Source organism: Zalophus californianus, chromosome 10 (assembly GCF_009762305.2).
Source record: "Zalophus californianus isolate mZalCal1 chromosome 10, mZalCal1.pri.v2, whole genome shotgun sequence".
NCBI classification, from domain to species: Eukaryota; Metazoa; Chordata; class Mammalia; order Carnivora; family Otariidae; genus Zalophus; species Zalophus californianus.
The window spans coordinates 8,800,365-8,817,425 of NC_045604.1; the positions used below are offsets into that span (position 1 = coordinate 8,800,365).

Consider the following 17,061-nt stretch of genomic DNA (forward strand, 5'->3'; position numbering starts at 1 on the left):
GAACTCTTCTGGAGTTGGTCTGTATTCTATCTCAATCAAAGATGGACTCCTGGCCTGTTCCAGCAACTTTCACTTCCTTTGTAATGGAAACTCAGGTGCACATAGTTTGTCCGTTAAAATGAATATTTACATACCGTATCACCTTTCCCTTTGCTTCACCCACCCTAAGGCCATGCCATTCTTCCTTCCCCATCACATGACTCCCTCGCAACTACAACAGAGCTGTTCCACTGTTGCCAAACAAGTCCCGGTGGGAGACAGTATGATATGATACAATAACAAGAGCATTTGTCTGGGAACATGTTTTTGTCAGGAGTCGACTGTGAGATTTTAGGGAACTCCCTCTTCTTGGGTCTTAGTTGTCCCATCTGCCAATCATGGTTTGTTGGACCACGTGATTTATTAAATCCCCCTTAAGTTCCCAAATCTAGGGAATCCCGATTTTGGACTTTTTTTATTATAGCCATTTTGGGGCTGTCTCTTTCTTTCTTTTTTTGGGGGGGGTTTTGTTGTTTTTGTCAGTTTTTTTGGTTAATAATTACCCCTCCATCTTGGGGCTCCTGGGTGGCTCAGTCAGTTAAGACTGACTCATGTGTCTTCCTTCCCGCTGAGCTTTGCCATGGCTCTGCCCAGGCTCTTCAAACTTAACATGTTTGAAATGTGATCAAACTCTCCCCAGAGAACTGATTATTTTTTCCATATTACCTGTCTCGGACCGTGTCTGTCCTCTCTGTGTCCCTAGTGCCCAGCACATGGTAGACCCTCCGTGACTATGAAGAGCAAGTTAATTAATGAAAGCACTGATTATGTACATGGCTCAGGACATCCAGTATCACCTCGTGGGCCATGTAGGGAATGCCTGTACTGACCAAGCATCTTGCCCACCTGTCTGTTCTTCTTGTTGAGAAGGGACTCACTCCCATAACACGTTCCTCTTGTCTTCTCAAGTAGCTTGTTTAACTAGACCTCAGGTATTTCTTTCCTTCTCAAAAATCCTCCCAAACTACCTTCATCTTTCCCCCTTTTTTCCAATGCATCCAGTTACCTTAGAAAAATCTTGCTGCCTCTTTTCCTCTCCCTCATACGAATAGTAAAAGTTATAAGAAGGAAAGCATGAATTTGGGAATGGAATTAGATATGCAGTGGTCCTAAAATGGCCCTTGCTCTCCTGTAGGCACCAGCATTTACAATGACTCAAGCAATTTCTCATTGAATTTTTCTCCTCTCATTTACTAATACTGCAATGGTACGGTTCGGTTTTGATAACAAAGGCTTGGCATTCCTCCCGTAGCATAAGCCACACAGGCAGAAGAGGGCTTACCTTATAAGATTTTTAACTTTGGCTAATGCATTTAAAAGGTAACTGTGGTTTTACAAAAATGTCCTTTATCTGCCATTGTTTGGGTAAAGAGAAACTACGTGTCAGCTGTGGTACATGTGTTACCAACTTTCTCTTCCCTCACCAGATTCATAGTTTGTTTTGTAATTTTATTTAAAAAAAACACACAACATTTTAGTTTGAAATCACATCTGGCCTATGGGGTATAAAGCGTTCCTCGTAAGGCAGGAATGATGGGGGTAAAACTTGAATTTAACTGTGTCGCCCCTTGTGTCTGGCAGGGGTCTTAGTATAAAGGGAGCGGGGATGCAGAATGAAGCCAGAACGGCTGCTGTGAGCCACATGAAGGAAATAAATGAACAAATGAAAGTAAATTAGGTTTATTTTTTGTATTGGCTTTAACATTTAAAGCCTGGAATTCAAAGGACTAATCTCTGGTATGCTTCAGTTTTTCCTCATGTAGATAACACCAAGCTTTGCTATAAAATACTTGGTGAAAACTATCCGATCGGATTATCCTGATCCTAAGGTCCACAGTACCTGCAGCTAAGAATCTAGTCCATATTAGCATTATTCAGCTTCTAAAAATTTGAAATTAATCCTTCAGTGAGAGCACCTGCATGTCAATACAGATTTGTATGGATGATTACAAGTCTGTGCCTCTTGATTGCTCAAAGTCAGTGTTAGCGTTGATAAGTAACATTTCTCCTGAAATGCTATGTTTATTTTGGTGTCGTGTTCTTAAGAGGTAAGGAGTTTTAAAATGCTTGTCCTAAACTAAAATTGTCCAAATCCAAATCCAAATGAGCAGCTCCTCCGTAGGATGTTTTGCTGCATTGTTTTTGCTAAATGGTGTTGTATTAAGCAGGAGAACTGCATTGTGTGCAAGGGTCCCTCTTGGTGCCCTTCCTTCAGATCTTCTCATTGATGTTGCAAAATCAGAATAGGATCAGCCCGTGCAGCCTGCCTCCAGCCCTCCCAGTACCTTCCTTTTCCTCTGAGATGTTTGCGCAGGACGGAATGTTAACTTTCTTCTCTTCTCTTTAACTGCTCCAGGTATCAAACTGGTTTGGAAATAAGCGAATCCGGTACAAGAAGAACATAGGTAAATTTCAAGAGGAAGCCAATATTTATGCTGCCAAAACGGCTGTCACTGCTACCAATGTGTCAGCCCATGGAAGCCAAGCTAACTCACCCTCGACTCCTAACTCAGCTGGTTAGTTTCTTCTTTGATTTGGGGGGATCGTGCTCCATTTTTGTACTTGTTTTTCCTACATTGGGGTTTTCTTTTCATTCTTTAGGTTTCCGATTGGTTGACTTACGTATTTGATTGTCCCTTTTTGTTGTTGATGCCACTTGGGGTGTTTCCTCTCATTTCCAAAGAGCAGCGTGTTTTACTATTTATAAGATGGGCTTGTCTGGAGGTTTGCGCTAATGTGTTTAAGTTGAACAGACCCAAATTGACTGGTTTTGATGAAAAGACCTTCACATTCTCCTTTCCAAGATGACAATGAGCTAGCTACATCTAATACTTGGGCATAGTCCCTTGGGGGCTCTGGCATTTAGTGTGGTTCATATAAAGTTTTTATCCTTGTCTATTTTGCTGTTCCCATCACATACTGTTTGGGTGACCTACTAGCATACACTCTCTGCAGGAATATTCCTCATTATAATGCTCTGGTCTGCAAAGCCAGACTGGGATGACTGCTATACATTGTTTAGAGTTGTTTTTCTTCACTGTTTCATTTTGTTGGTTTCTTTATGTAAACTATGAAGAACAAATTAATTCACATTATTTAGATTCCAGTCTTCCTATTATAATATTAGTCATGTGTTCTGCCCCTGGTTTTATTTTAGTAAATGTGCATTATATCACTAACTTCAGAGTTTAGGCTAACACATAATACATTTTGGGGTTTGCCTAGTACCACCAGTTCTGAATTTCCACACAAGAAAAAAAATAGTCGCTAATACATAAATGATAACCTTAGTGTTTGTATGCTATGGAAGGCATGTTGGTACTTTTTTTTTTTTTTTTGTAAGGAAAACCCAGAAATACTTCCTTATTAAATAATTTTGGTCTCAGGTTATTCATTATAATGAACCAGCTGCGTTGATTTTGGGGGTGGGATGCACATCTAAGAAAACGGATGCCTCCAACTTGAAGGGTCCCAGATTTAAATGTTTGACCATAAGATGATTAAAAATCTAATTTCTAACATTTCTGGGCGGTGCCTTTGACCCTGAAGCTTGTTTGTTCACTAAAATAAATTCTCCTTCTACCTTGTGGTGGATTGTTACTGGAGGCCTGTAAGGCTCCACACTCTAATGTCTTCTGTGAGCTTCTAGATGCCCTAATTTGTTGTAAGGTTCTCCCAAGCCACTGGGCTGTACCACCATGGCTTTCTTTTGTTTAAATGGAATTATACATGAAGAGTGGCCTGGGCTTTGTAAGCATGGACATGGTAAGACAGTGTAGAATTCAATCTAGTTATATATTTTTCCTAGCACACCAGGTTGGATAACTCTGAGGAGCATATTTACCTTTTGAGGTTTGTGTGTGTGTATTTCCTTCTCTCCCCCTCCTGGCATGATTGACAAAGGATAAAGGCTAAGAGGCTCAGTAACCAGAGAGTTTCCTTCTTCCCCATCTGGTCAACTATTAAGCGTTTCAGACTCCCGGCAACACTGGTTGAATCGCACTGCTAGGCAGACGTGTTCACTTGTCTCTGGAAGAAGTACAGCCCTGTCAACATTAGCAGAAACACACTCACCACTCCTGCAAAGGTTGTCATAATGCAAAACAGATATAAAAATGACTTTTTCCTGTCCCTGATATATCTGCATTGCAGATGGTTGAGCATGATTTATGACTAGTCCCTAGAAGGGCCCTGTGGACTCCCTTCATTACTAAAGCCGTAACTTTTTATTCTTTTCTAAAGCACTTAAAAAGAGAAAAGTAAGCATTTTAACCCCCCGCTCTGTGTTTAAGAATTATTTTGGCTCTCTTGGAATGTCAGTCAATGATTACAGTTTTCTAAAGAATTTTTCTGCTAGCTTAAACTTAGGTGACTATTGTAAGCACAAAGTAAATTATTATGGAAAATTTGAGCTAAGCCTTCCAGTTGTGCCTAAATTGTTGGAAATAATATGCAGAGGAACCCCTTTGTAGTGCTTTTTTTTTTCTACAATAGAGACAAAAGAAGATACTATTGTATGTGTGCAATAGCGTGGGATTTTCATTCATTAACGTTTTAACAGAAAAGTTATACACGGGCTTTTCTGTATTTTCCTTTGTTCTTGTCACAACCCAAAGCATTGCACAGATGAAGTGAGTGCTTTAAAGTGTTCAAACTTTTCACATAGGGTGCTTATGATGTTGCATATTAGCTCCTTGATAATTCCAAAGGATAAAGGATCACTGAAATAGATACCAGTTTTAAATAAGAGGTTAATATGTGAAAATGTATTTTGGCTGAGTTTGAAGTCTAAGAGTTCTGGAACCTGGGAACTTTTTAGATCCTTAATATTGAAGCAGGGTATTTTTTTCTTTCCCAGAAGCTTTACTAAATATACATACTCATTTCTATTGCAAAGAAGATACTTGGCAAGTAAATCTTCTTCCCTCTAGAGGCTTTTGTGTGGACAAGCAGTTCTTCAGTGTCTTTATTTAGGTCACTTCTGAATATTCCTAGTTGTTGATATATGCCTGATCTCCTATTTCCTTAAGCATAATTCATTAAAATCACTTCGGGCAAGGACCTGTGGGGGACGAGCAAGCATGTAAAGAGAGATACTTGGCATGCTTCATATTTGACACCAGCAGAGTCGGGCAGAGTGGCTGGAACAAAGAGAGAGAGTAGAAGGAAGAGAAGAAAATTAAGTTTTCAAGAGAAAAAAGAAGCAAAAATGGGGGGCCATTTGAAGCAATCATTATAACCTTGGGTCCATACTTCTGCAGTCCCCTAGAGGGACACATTCTCATTTCTATTTTTGATGAGCTTAGAAAAGCAGGAATAAGGTCTCAGAAAAACGGGGCCCCTTTTGGAAGGTTGGGTTATCTTCTGGAGAACATTTTAGCATCCAAGAAGAAGGAAATTGGCTTGGGCCTTGCAGATGTTTGCTGTGGCTTAGCATCAGCATTGATCTTTGATTAGATTCTGTGATCCGCGAAGCAATCGCAGGCTTATTGAGGCTCAGGACTCCCTCCCCCGCTTTGAATCTTCCTTTGCTGGCTCTGTGTGTGTGTGTATCAAGGGCATCGGCAGGCTCGGCCATGAAAGCTTTTCTTCTGGCATTATTTAGTTAGGGGCAAGCCCTTGTACATTTTTGTCGCACCCCCTAATAGAAGGTTTGGCACTTTTCTGGATTGGGGGAAGAGGATCGTATTAAAACCCTCTAGATTCTGGCTTCCTAAGAGAAGTTTATGTATATAATACACACAGTTAGAGAGGAGGTAACACATCCAGGGAGGTTGGCTGACACTTAGTAAATCCATAGGAACTCTTAGAATTTTTTTTTTTTAAACCAAGTGAAAGAATGTATCCCATGGGATGTTTTCTGCTGTGTTCTTTCTTCCCTTAATTTCTAAGTAGAAAATGAAAACACAGCCTGCCGGAATTGGAACTCTAGAACCTTGCCACGGGCACCTTCTAAAGGGGTTTCCTGTCGAACCGGACAGGCTTTCTCTCTTGGGCCTTGTCCTAGGTAGAAAGTAACAATGATTTTTGGAGTTTGGAAGGGGAATAATCATGGAAGATAAGAGAAGCAAGCCGGAGACATAAAGAAGTTGTATCTAGCAAAGAGGCTCCATCTTTTGAGCCTCCAAATGGTGTTGAGAGTCTAGTCTGATCGGCTGCCACCCAGTCTCTCAGGAGCCTTGATTTCAAAACTGCAAAATGAAGGCAATACTCGTCATACATCTGTTTCATAAAAATGCTCTGAGGAATAACAAGCCAATCCTTTTAAACCCTTTGAGTTCCTCAGTAAGAAAAAGTAAGCCTCTCTTATTCTACATCATTGGTTCTCAACAGGGTGAACTTGTACCTCAGGGGACATTTGGTAGTGTTTGGAGACATTTGGTCGTCAGGGTTTTGGGAGGCAGATTCTACTGGCCTCCAGTGACTAGAGGCCAGGGATGTGGCTGACCACCATCCTACAGTACATAGAATATTCCTCCACGATGAGCCCTTTTCCAGCCCCAGATGTCAATAGTGCCCATGTCCAGAAACCTTGCTGAAGTTTAGATGTTATCATTAGTATTCTGGGGTTTTTGGGAGATGATGAAGTGAATTGTTGTTTTATTTTTTTTTCCCCTGAACAAATTGAAGTCTCCTAAAGACTCTTTAGAAAATGCAGCCTTCAGGAAATGATCTTATGAAAATGGATGTTAGCACATCTCCACGTCGTCATATTTGCCCGAGCCAGTGCACTAGAATCCAGAGGTGATCCATTATTTCCCGTGGAGTGCAGCTTTAGCTCTGTACGTGTCCCAGATGTCTGGGTGACAGCTTACACGAGCCACTTGCCTCCCTTCCCACACCAAACTCAGAACCTTTTAATTGGCGAGCACATCTTAAAATGTGCTTCCGGTAATTGCTGATGACTTTCCAGCCACCTGCCGCTGAGGTTCTTGACGGACCTTCTCCACAAGCCAGGTAATTCCGTAGGAGTTGAGACCTCGCAGCACCTCCGAGACAGCCCATTCGCTCTCTGTCAAGGGTACGTCCTTCTCAGGAAGTTGTCCATTCTGTGATGAGTTTTTTCTCCCTCCCAGTGCCCAATGAAGAACATGTCTTCTCCTCATTTTGAGTTTTGCACGGACTTCTGTCTGCTTTCTTGTGGTGTTCATGGCCCCTGGCCTCTTCTCAGAGCCATCCTTGCTTCTGGTTACTTATCAGAGAGTCAGAAGCCGTGGTCGTGTAGTACAGGGCCGTACAGAGACAACAAAATGCCAGAATAGCAGAGGCAAGAGCACAGGGACAATTCCTGCAATTACTCTGATTCAAATGCATTTGTACATGAAGGCCATTGATATGCGCATATTTATCTCTATGTATGTTAGGCAGCCAGACATATTTACAATTTATCCATGTACATATATTTTTTAAATCATCTGTGTCAATTGCAGTGTGTATCTTGTAAATGGCACATCCCATACCTTCATGGTTCCATGGATGCCATGTTCCTTGGCACCAACGCAGCCCTTTGGGGGTTTCTCCCGTTTCTCAGCCTGCGTGCTCATTTCCAACAAACCGTCAGCCAGGCATAAGGAGTGTGGGTTTACTACAGGTATTTGGGAGAGAAAGAAAGTATCTGGGCATCAAACTGAATACTCTTGTGGGGCAAAAAGTTCTGATATTATATAAACAATTATAATTTGGGGCCCTGGAGCTAACAATTCCTGGTTCTGATGCCATCTAAATGTGAGCTTGTGTTGTAAGAATGCTGACAAAATGGCTCTTATTATTTAGGTTGTAGGTCTGATTAAAAGAAAGGTTGAGAAGGTTGTTGATAGGACATTCAGGCCGGCTCGAGTCGCCCTCCCGCCCCCACAAAGAAAGCATTCCCTTCTTCCCACGACAACAGAGAGTGGAGGATCAGCTTATGTAGCACAAGAGCTAGCTAGTTCTTGCGTGTGGGTGGACATCCCCAAAACAAAGAAAAACAGAGATGTTTCCTACCTTGAGGATCTCCCCAAGTGAACCATTTGGTTCTTCAAAATGGCTCCCTCCTTGGAAGTATGAGGATCCTATGAGCAGTTCAGCATAGAGCAGAGTGGCAGAGTGCAGAATTCATTGCTAGTAAAGTGATTCTTCTACAGCACAGAAAAAGCCTTCTCTTGAGCTCCGGGAGATAGCACTCTAGGAGAGCGCAATTTCCTACCTTGGGAGATTAAGAAAGTGTCAGAGCTGGGGCATCATTGCTGGGTGATCCCACACGGATGATGGCTGTCAAAATGTGAGGACAAGAGCACAGTTTGAGCAAGACAGAGTTGGAAATAGAGTGGAACTGACCTGGGTCCCTAAGGTCTCTCCTTTTCTAGGCTAATGTCATGTTTTAACCAAACCCTGCACGTTGAGCTTTCTTTCCTAATGCGCTGAGCTGCACGATGACTTCAGAATAATAAGAAGCTTCTCCACGCCCTTGTGTTGAGGCTGAGGGTGGGCTGGGTTTATCACAGTGCAACCTGGGTGCTGCCTGAAGGCTAACTATGTGGGAGAAGGCTTCTTCTCTGGGAGGGAAAAGCAGATGGTTGACTGCTCTTCTTGAGGCCCACTTTTATTATCGTAAGTGTTATTATTAGCATTTCATATTTCATGCATGCTTCGGAATTCCGGGCCCATTATTCTGTTTCACGTTCCTCCATAATAGCAGGTGGCAAGGGAAGACGTCACCATTCTCACATTCTTCTTGCAGTCCTTGAGGCTCTCTTGGGCTGCTTGCCACCCAGCAAGGAGCTTGACCTTCTTTCTAGAAATCAGGAATGTCAATGGACTCCCCATCCCGGGGCCAGCCCTAATGTGTGGCATTGCCTTCATGCACTCCCCACCCTCCGTCACCGGGGCTGCTTCCCACGTGAGGGCAGATGGGTTGGCAATAGCATATTTGGAAACCAGCCAAATAGCTCGTGTGCTCCATCATGGGGACGGAAGTACCATTGACTAGCCCATATTCTTCAGCTTGTGGTCCCCTGGCAACCCCTAGAATTTTGCGGCCATGAAAGAGAGGTCCTGGAGACCATTTCCAATTCAAATAGACTAAGTTGAGAAGAATAAATGCAAATAAATACTCCCTTTCTCAGCTTGAAGTCATTAAGGGGACACAGTCCTATTGACAACTTGCAGTAAGATGTGGCTTCACATAACATGAGCGATATGCACCCTTTATTGCTTGCTCTGTTCTTCATGCTACTAACCAGACTCTGTTGATGTTATTTTTATTTTAGTATTTATTTGGGGGGGTTGCTTTGCATGTCATTCTTCCTCTTGGCTGTTAGTTGCAGGGGTTGAGCCTTTTCCTTTCTGTGATTCAGGTGCCTCACTCTTTCCTTTCCAGGTTCTTCCAGTTCTTTTAACATGTCAAACTCTGGAGATTTGTTCATGGGCGTGCAGTCACTCAATGGGGACTCTTACCAAGGGGCCCAGGTTGGAGCCAACGTGCAGTCACAGGTAGGGACCCAGCCAATGTGCCACCAGGTGAATGCATTGGAGTCCAAGAGCCCTCGGTTGTATTGGCACTCGCCAGTCCTGTCCAGAGAGAGAGAGGAAGAGAGAGCGAGGGAGAGGGTGAGAGAGGGAGAGAGAGAGAGAGGAAGAGAGAAAGGGGGAGAGAGAGAGGGAAATGTAGAAACAAAATCTTGCCAACGACAAAACCAAACCAAACCAAAGACAACCGTGGTCATGGGGAATCTCGTCCACACTTTGTGAATGCATTTGGCTCTGGCTTGTCAGCCACACTGGGAAAGCAGGAGAGAAGCAAGCACAGGGTGAGGTGACCAAGGCCCATCGGGCATGTAGAACCAGCATATTCTTTCTTCACTGAAGGGAAAGGGAGGAGGAGTTCAGTCCGTTGTCTGACGTTGCAAGTCTCCCTCTTGTTTGTGGGTTTCCCACACTCCATATTTGCCAAATAAGGAGGTAATTGATGAGTAGGCAAATACCTTTGTATCTCCTATTTTCGTTTCAAGCTTTAAAAACACCTGGCCAGGTTGACTAAACTCATCTTCTCAATCATCCTTGAGGTCAAGGGACTTGGGTTTCTGGTCAAGAGTCAGAGCCCATGTTGGGAAGCGAAGTCAGGTCGTGTGGTGTAAAGCCTGCCTTCACTACATCGCAGGAAGCCAGCCTACTGTCTCAGCACAGAGCCTGCCGTGAGAGGGTCCAGTCGAATGCTCTGGGTCAGAATGGCTAGGGAAGTTCTGAGCCCCATTAGCCCAGTCTCCCATCCTGCATGTGCAACAGGAAGCACTTCACGCCTGGAAGAAACCACCTGGCCAGTGATTCAGGAAACACGGCCTGGGGACAAGTATGAGGAGCCATGGTCAATCTGGTCGAGTGACCACACAGCTAGCCATCATCTGAGTCCTCACGAGGACAGTGTTAGTCACATACCGCGCTCTCTGGCAGGCGGCTGCCCAAGCCCCCTCCAGACAGAGCCTGGACTTGCATAGGGTGAAGCGATGTAGGGTGATCTCTCCAGAGGCGGGGGAGCTCCTTCACTCTGTCCCCTCTCACTGCCCCCTGCCCCCCAGCCCCCACTGTCTCCTGCAGCGCTGTGGGTTAGTTTCAGTGGTGGGCATCCCAGGTGCCTTTGACCGTGTTCCCGTCCTGCTGACTGAACTCAGAAAGGAAAACGGATTTGGCAGCTAGAGAGGCTGGCCTCCTCCCAGCGGCCCCCTCCCGGGAAGGATACCTCGGCCGGGACTGTGTCGGTCCGGCATGCCCACATTGTAGCTTGCGTGATGATGCTCTGCCTCCTTCCCCCTGCATCTCCCTGACTAATCTCCTCTCTGTTGTTGTTCGTCTGTTTAGGTGGATACCCTTCGCCATGTTATCAGCCAGACAGGAGGATACAGTGACGGACTCGCAGCCAGTCAGATGTACAGTCCGCAGGGCATCAGTGTAAGAAAACAAGGCTCCCCCACCCCCTTTGTTTTTATTCTCTCATAACCAATTATTTCAAAGCCGTAGGGCTCGGAATGCCACTTAGTAGGACCTCTCTTAGCTTTACGGTCCCTTAGTTTCTCGTTTCCATATCGGCCACGCCGTCGGCGGCATTCTCCCCGCAAGAAAGTGACGACGGGCAGGGTGCACGCGGGCAGCTGGCGTCGAGGGCTGTCACACCCAATCAGTGTCCGCCTGGCACCTGCGGCCACTCGCGTGCAGCTGAGAGGCGCCTGCTGAACAGGTGACATGTAGCACAACAGCGGTCGGAAATGTCACCACGAGCCGGGGCCCGGGGACCCCGGGCAGGAAAACCGGTAGCCCAGATCCACTGCATCCAGGTCTGTGGTCCGAAAAAGCACCTTTCTCCAGTCTGGCTAAGGATGGAAACCAGAAAGAAATTAACGCCGAGGCTGGGGACGTGGAAGGGACGGGGAGGGGCGCCGGGACCCTCTCCTCGTTCTTGGGCGCGCTGGCGGCTTCTGACTAGCATGAAAATTCATAGCGACAAGCTGTGTCGCACAGAGTGAAATCGATCAGACAGACACAAGGAGAACCGAATGTAGATTTGGGACAGCAATCCAACTTGATTTCTCAGATCAATCGTCCGCTATCTCAGCAGCGGTGACAGCAAGCGAGGGCAAGAGGCAGCCTGGAAAAGGAGGCTGTTCTTTAGATCAGGGGTCATTTCCTGGGCTTTTAGAGGTCACAGGAGGCTCCAGTAGAACCATTCGCTCAGAACTATAGGAGAAAACTGTGGTTGATTGATGGTGATGATTTTGTTGTGGTTGTTTGTTTCTGGTGTTATGATTCAAATGAATTGGGGATGGGATGAAGGAAAGGCAGGCATGACGTGTTAATGTCATCCTAGTCTATACTAATTGAGGTAGAGTGTGTGCAGTGGGGGAAGTGAGGGCTCCTTTGACCCTGCGTTGGTCAAATCAGACACGACTCAGGCGAGACTGGAAGGAATCAACAGAATACCAACAGTTTCATCACAAGGACTGGTTGCGAGAATTAGGAATTCTTAGCCCATAAAGGAGAAGCTGTGGGTGGTATATAGTAGTTTTAGACACGTTATTTGTGAGGAAGATCAGACTGGTCATGAGTGATCTAAGCCGGGCAAGGACAGGAGCACTAAGTAGAAGATTCAGAGAACCCACATCCCACTTTGACCTTTGATGAGCCTTTCTCCCAGTCAGAGTCGTCCAGAGAAGGGATTGGCTGCCTCTGGAGGTCAAGAATGCCACGTCATCAGAGCGTTCAAACATGGCGTAGCCAGCTACTCAGTCAGGATGTCAGAGGAGACGAAGTCAAGTACCAGGTCATAAGTGTCTTGGTGACTTTTTAAGGCCCCGGCCAGTTAGGAGCGCTTTATTTTCTACCTTCTTTAGGCAGAATCCCCTCTGAATTTGTATGATATTTATCAAGTCCTTGTCTGGCAAGAGACGGAGGAGGGCAAAGCTAACCCCGTTGAATGGTACTCTGGGCAATCCTGTCACTTTTCCAGAAAGGATTTTCCAGAGCAGAGGCATTCTTCTCTTCTTGCGCTTATGCTAATTATAATTACTATGTTAATGGCTGGCTTGCTGGAAGCCTGCTTAGAAAAACACAAGATACTGTGGTGGAGAAGTATGTTCTCAAAAACGGACCCCAGACGAATGAGGTTGCTCTGTGCTTGTCGGGGGTGGGGGGAGGGGGGGGGAGGAGGCAGTTCAAGCACATACGAATTTACGCGTTTTCTGAGTCTTTTTGAGATACATCTTCTGTCTCAAAAGATTTTTCCAGAAAAAGCTTTGCTCTGTATAAGTGGAAGACAAGAACATGAGGAAAGTACCAGAGTGTGGGGAGGAGAATATGAGCTGCAGAAAGCCTATGCGAGTAGGCGGGAAATGGGCTCACAGTTCCACCGTGTGGCATCCTCGCTTCCTAATTGGATAGTGTAGAAGAGGGTGGTGCTCAGACTCTGCGGGGGTCAACATTGACCCCTCTGATGCTATCGGATGGGCTGGGAATCATTTCTGAAAGATTGTAACCAGACATGTGCAGACAATTATGTCTGATTACATAAGGTCACCACAGAAACTGGGCTTGAAAATGCCACTCTCCAAGAGTCCCTCATTGTGTGTGCAGTTCTTTTCCTCTGGGAACTGTGTTTATTTTATTTCTGGGTCTTTAATAAGCAGGGTAAATGATTCGAAGGCTGATCGTGATATGATACGTTCCTTGGGTGTCCATTTTAAATTTTTAAATTATGCCACCTGCAGGAGATAAAGCTTTTTAGAGCGAGCTGTATTTTTAGACAGTGGTGTACGACGCGGACGTGTGTGTATGTGTGGAGCCAGGCTCTGGCTTCCAGGAGAAGAAAGAGGGGCAAGGAGGGAGATGACAAGAGACAAGGGCAGGAATGAAAGGTCCGAGCCAAGAAATAAAAATAAACAATTCCTGAACCCAAGGCAGCAATGGAATTCCCAGCTGGACTCTGGATTGTGTTTCACTTGGTGGAGGACATTTTCTGGGCAGCCTTTATCTGCTCCCCTGGCTGGATTTTCATAGCACCCCTATCTTATCCAACCAGTGTCTATTTTAAATCCCGTGAAGTTCAGACCACTTCCTCGCCTTTCATTGAGCCCACGTGGTGAAGGCGTGGAAGGTCGGGAGATGCTGGGAGACTCCGGGCCTGGTTGCTCCCGTGTGACCATGGGCAGGCATTGTACCTCTCTTCCGTAAAACGGGGCCAGTAGTTCCCACACTTTATTAATACCCCAAGGGCTGCTTTAGGGAAAATGAGAAAATAAGTAGGAAGAGGCTTGGCAAAGCAGAAATGGTTCCACATGAATGCAGGATGAAATGTTACAAGCGATAACTTTCTAATTTGACCTTTTTTTCTCCTCTTATGTGAGCGGTTTTCGCAGTAGGCGGTTCCTAGTGAGGATTGGTTAGGACACGGTTGTCACTTTTTTTCTCTTCTGATGGAAAGATATGCTTTGGACATGGATGTAGAGTTGTGCAAGTCTTAAACACCCCCTTCGTTAGCGGTGGTGAGCGTTAGATTATACATCCGTAAGTCCTTTGTGCTCTCAGATGACAATGGGCAGAGTACTTAGCAGGTTAGTGTGGCTCTGAGTAATGGAGGGAGGTTATTGCACTTCCTGTCAATCAGACAGACTTAGATCACTCAGTTCTCACGTTCATTCTCCTCTTTCCTTTCTCACTACCACTGTCCTAGTTCTAGAATAGTTCATCGGCTTGGCCATTGTGATCATTTTCTCATTACTGTTACTGACTTCAGGGTCTCCTTTCTCCTGCACACACCCTCTGAATTCGGCCATTCCTTCCCCAGAAATCACCAGCACCTGTCTGTTGCCTACCTAAGCAAGATCACACCCCAAGTCTGACACTCAGAGTCTCCCACACCCTGGTCCTGATCTACCTGCCCTTCTACCTCAACCCCCTGACATCCAGGCAAAATGTGGGTGCTGGGCAACATAGTCAGTTCATCCATACCTGGTTGCGCACATCCCCCTTACATTGCACTAGGCTGCCATCTACGTAAATGTCCTTCGTTCCTGTGCCACCTTCCCCATGCCTCCCCACTCTCAAAATCATACTTTTGCTCCAACAGCCAGTTCCTCCTGGCTGCCCAGGTTATCCGCCTAAGCCCTTCTTCCCTGCTTCTCTCCGCTTTATCACACATTCTCTTGTATTACAGATACGTGAACACACAAGACAGACTTAGTTGGTCTTCGTGTCCTCTGCTCCCATATATTTCCTAAATATTTCCTAAATGCCTGTATTACTTGCTCAGAACATGTTGACTGATGACTAAATCAGGTAGGAGAAGACAAGTCGCCACTGAATTTAGAAAGTGTATTTATTTAGTAACCAATAGCCACATCTTACATAACAGTAAAGTATCTGGAAATGATTTTTATTTTAAATGCTTTACTAACCCACAAATACATCATGTTTCTGATTCAAAAAGTTTCTTAAGTCTTCCTTTTTATATAAAAGATTTTATTTATGGGGACGCCTGGGTGGCTCAGTCGGTTAAGCGTCTGCCTTCGGCTCAGGTCATGATCCCAGGGCCCTGGGATCGAGTCCCGCATCGGGCTCCTTGCTCAGTGGGGAGCCTGCTTCTCCCTCTGCTGCTCTTCCTGCTTGTGCTCTCTCTTGCTATGTCAAATAAATAAATAAAATCTTAAAAAAACTAAAAAAATAATTTAAAAAAAGATTTTATTTATGTATTTATGAGAGAGAGAGAGAGTGGGGGCAGAGAGAATCCTGTAGAGACTCCCTGCTGAGCACAAAGCCCAACATGGGGCTCGATCCCATGACCCCAAGATCATGATCTGAGCTAAAACCAAGAATCAGACGCTCAACTGACTGCCACCCAGGTGCCCCAAGTCTTCCTTTTTATAAAAAATTTCTAAACTTTTTGGCCAGTGCAGATTCTCTGAGAATCCAATTCACATCAGCATTAGATACATAAAGCTCTATAGTGGTGATACTGCCAAGAGGATGATCCCTTTGAATTCTGCAGAACTCCTCTTGTCCTAAAAGAATCCCTGTGTCAACACCTGTTTGTGGGATACCATCCATGTAGCCATATAACATTGTCTCCACCAGATGTGGGACTGGAACATCCACGGACAAACTTGTGGGAGGTAGAGGCAACTAGAAACTGGGAAACTTAAATCCTTCCCGTGCCTTTTCTTTTGATAAAGTCCCGTCAACACTGTATTTTTGCTTCATCTGTGAAATTTACCAGAGAAGCAAGCTCTAAATTCCCTTTCAGCTGGATAGTTCTAGAGTGGATATCTAGAGTTCTAGATCTAGATCTAGAGATCTACAAGTACAATCTTTGGTTCTCAATTTCAGCTCCAGGGACGCCAGACTCAATCGTAGACTGCACTCCCTAGAGAACTCTTTTGAGAGACTTAGCCTCTGGCCTTCCTTCTAGCCTGCCCCATTCCTTCCCCTCCTGTTGTATCTTGAGGTCCTAAATGGGAAGGAGGAAGAGCTTTCCTTACGCCAACGTTTCCCGTTGAATTCTCAGAGATATGTGGTAGCAGAAAGCATTATTCTTCAGGGGCAAAGCACTTTATTTTTAATTATTTTCAAATGTGAGTTGAGGGAGTGCATTGACTCCAGCCAATCTTAAACATAAATAGAAACCCCTGTAAGATGTTTCTTATTCAAGAGTTTTAGTGAAGATGGAAATAAAGTGTTAGTGTTCTCTCTGAAAAGGCAGAGTGCCATCAACTTCAGTTTATGACAGAGGCATTTTGTCTGTGTTGCTCTGTGATAATTATAGGAGTGGAAAAATAGAGATGAAACTTTTAGCTTTGTAAACCATAGCATACGTAGTTTTGTTTTGGTTTGCTTTTCTCCTGTGTTAAGCAAAGGGGGGGGGGAAGGACATTTATTAAGAAAATAAATAACCTATAAATCATTAGGATGAAAATAGCATCCTATTGAGGTGAACACATTGTAGGTGCTTGGATATCAGAGAGTTACTTGGTAATACTTGGCTACGTGCCATCATTTTAATTTTTTCTTAACTACTTCTGAGAGACCTCCTTCCACTTAAAGTATATATTAATAAGATGTTGCCACGTGGAATTGTAGGACTGGGAAGTTAGAGTGATAATTAAAATTCATATGCAAATCTTTAAAAACTCATTTTAATTATATGAAGTTTTAATTCTTCTGTTTTGCCAAGTGGAATTTGAAATTTGAAGGTATGAAAATATATCCAGATATGCTCTCCAGTTAGCTTCCTTCAGGTGCCTCCCAGTGCCGCACCTGGGGACTTGTGAACAGCCCTCTGTAGGGGTAAAGGGAATGATGAGAATGACAGGTCTGAACATGGTGAACCAATATCTGGAGGGTTTGAAGGCAGCAGGAATGGTGTACATGGACTCCTGCCTTCCAGAAGCTTCCAACCTGGCTTGCCTTTATGGCAGAGTCAAAAGAAAATGGGGGAAGCCCCTTTAGCTTCTTACTTGATGAGGCTTTTAAAACTTAATACCATACCAACTCAGCATTTGAGAA

The 17,061-nt window shown here is 44.6% G+C and overlaps 1 protein-coding gene across 3 annotated transcripts in view; it reads left to right on the top strand.

Moving 5' to 3' along the window:
• The window catches only part of PBX1 (PBX homeobox 1), a 279,973-nt gene that overhangs the window by 238,874 nt on the left and 24,038 nt on the right, over positions 1-17,061 (top strand). For 2 of the 3 annotated variants that reach the window (XM_027610702.2, XM_027610703.2), the window contains 3 exons: positions 2,396-2,555; positions 9,398-9,510; positions 10,873-10,962. In XM_027610702.2, coding sequence (XP_027466503.1) covers positions 2,396-2,555; positions 9,398-9,510; positions 10,873-10,962 — 363 coding nt within the window. The remainder of the gene's footprint in view (positions 1-2,395; positions 2,556-9,397; positions 9,511-10,872; positions 10,963-17,061) is intronic. The other variant, XM_027610704.2, reaches the window with a different exon arrangement.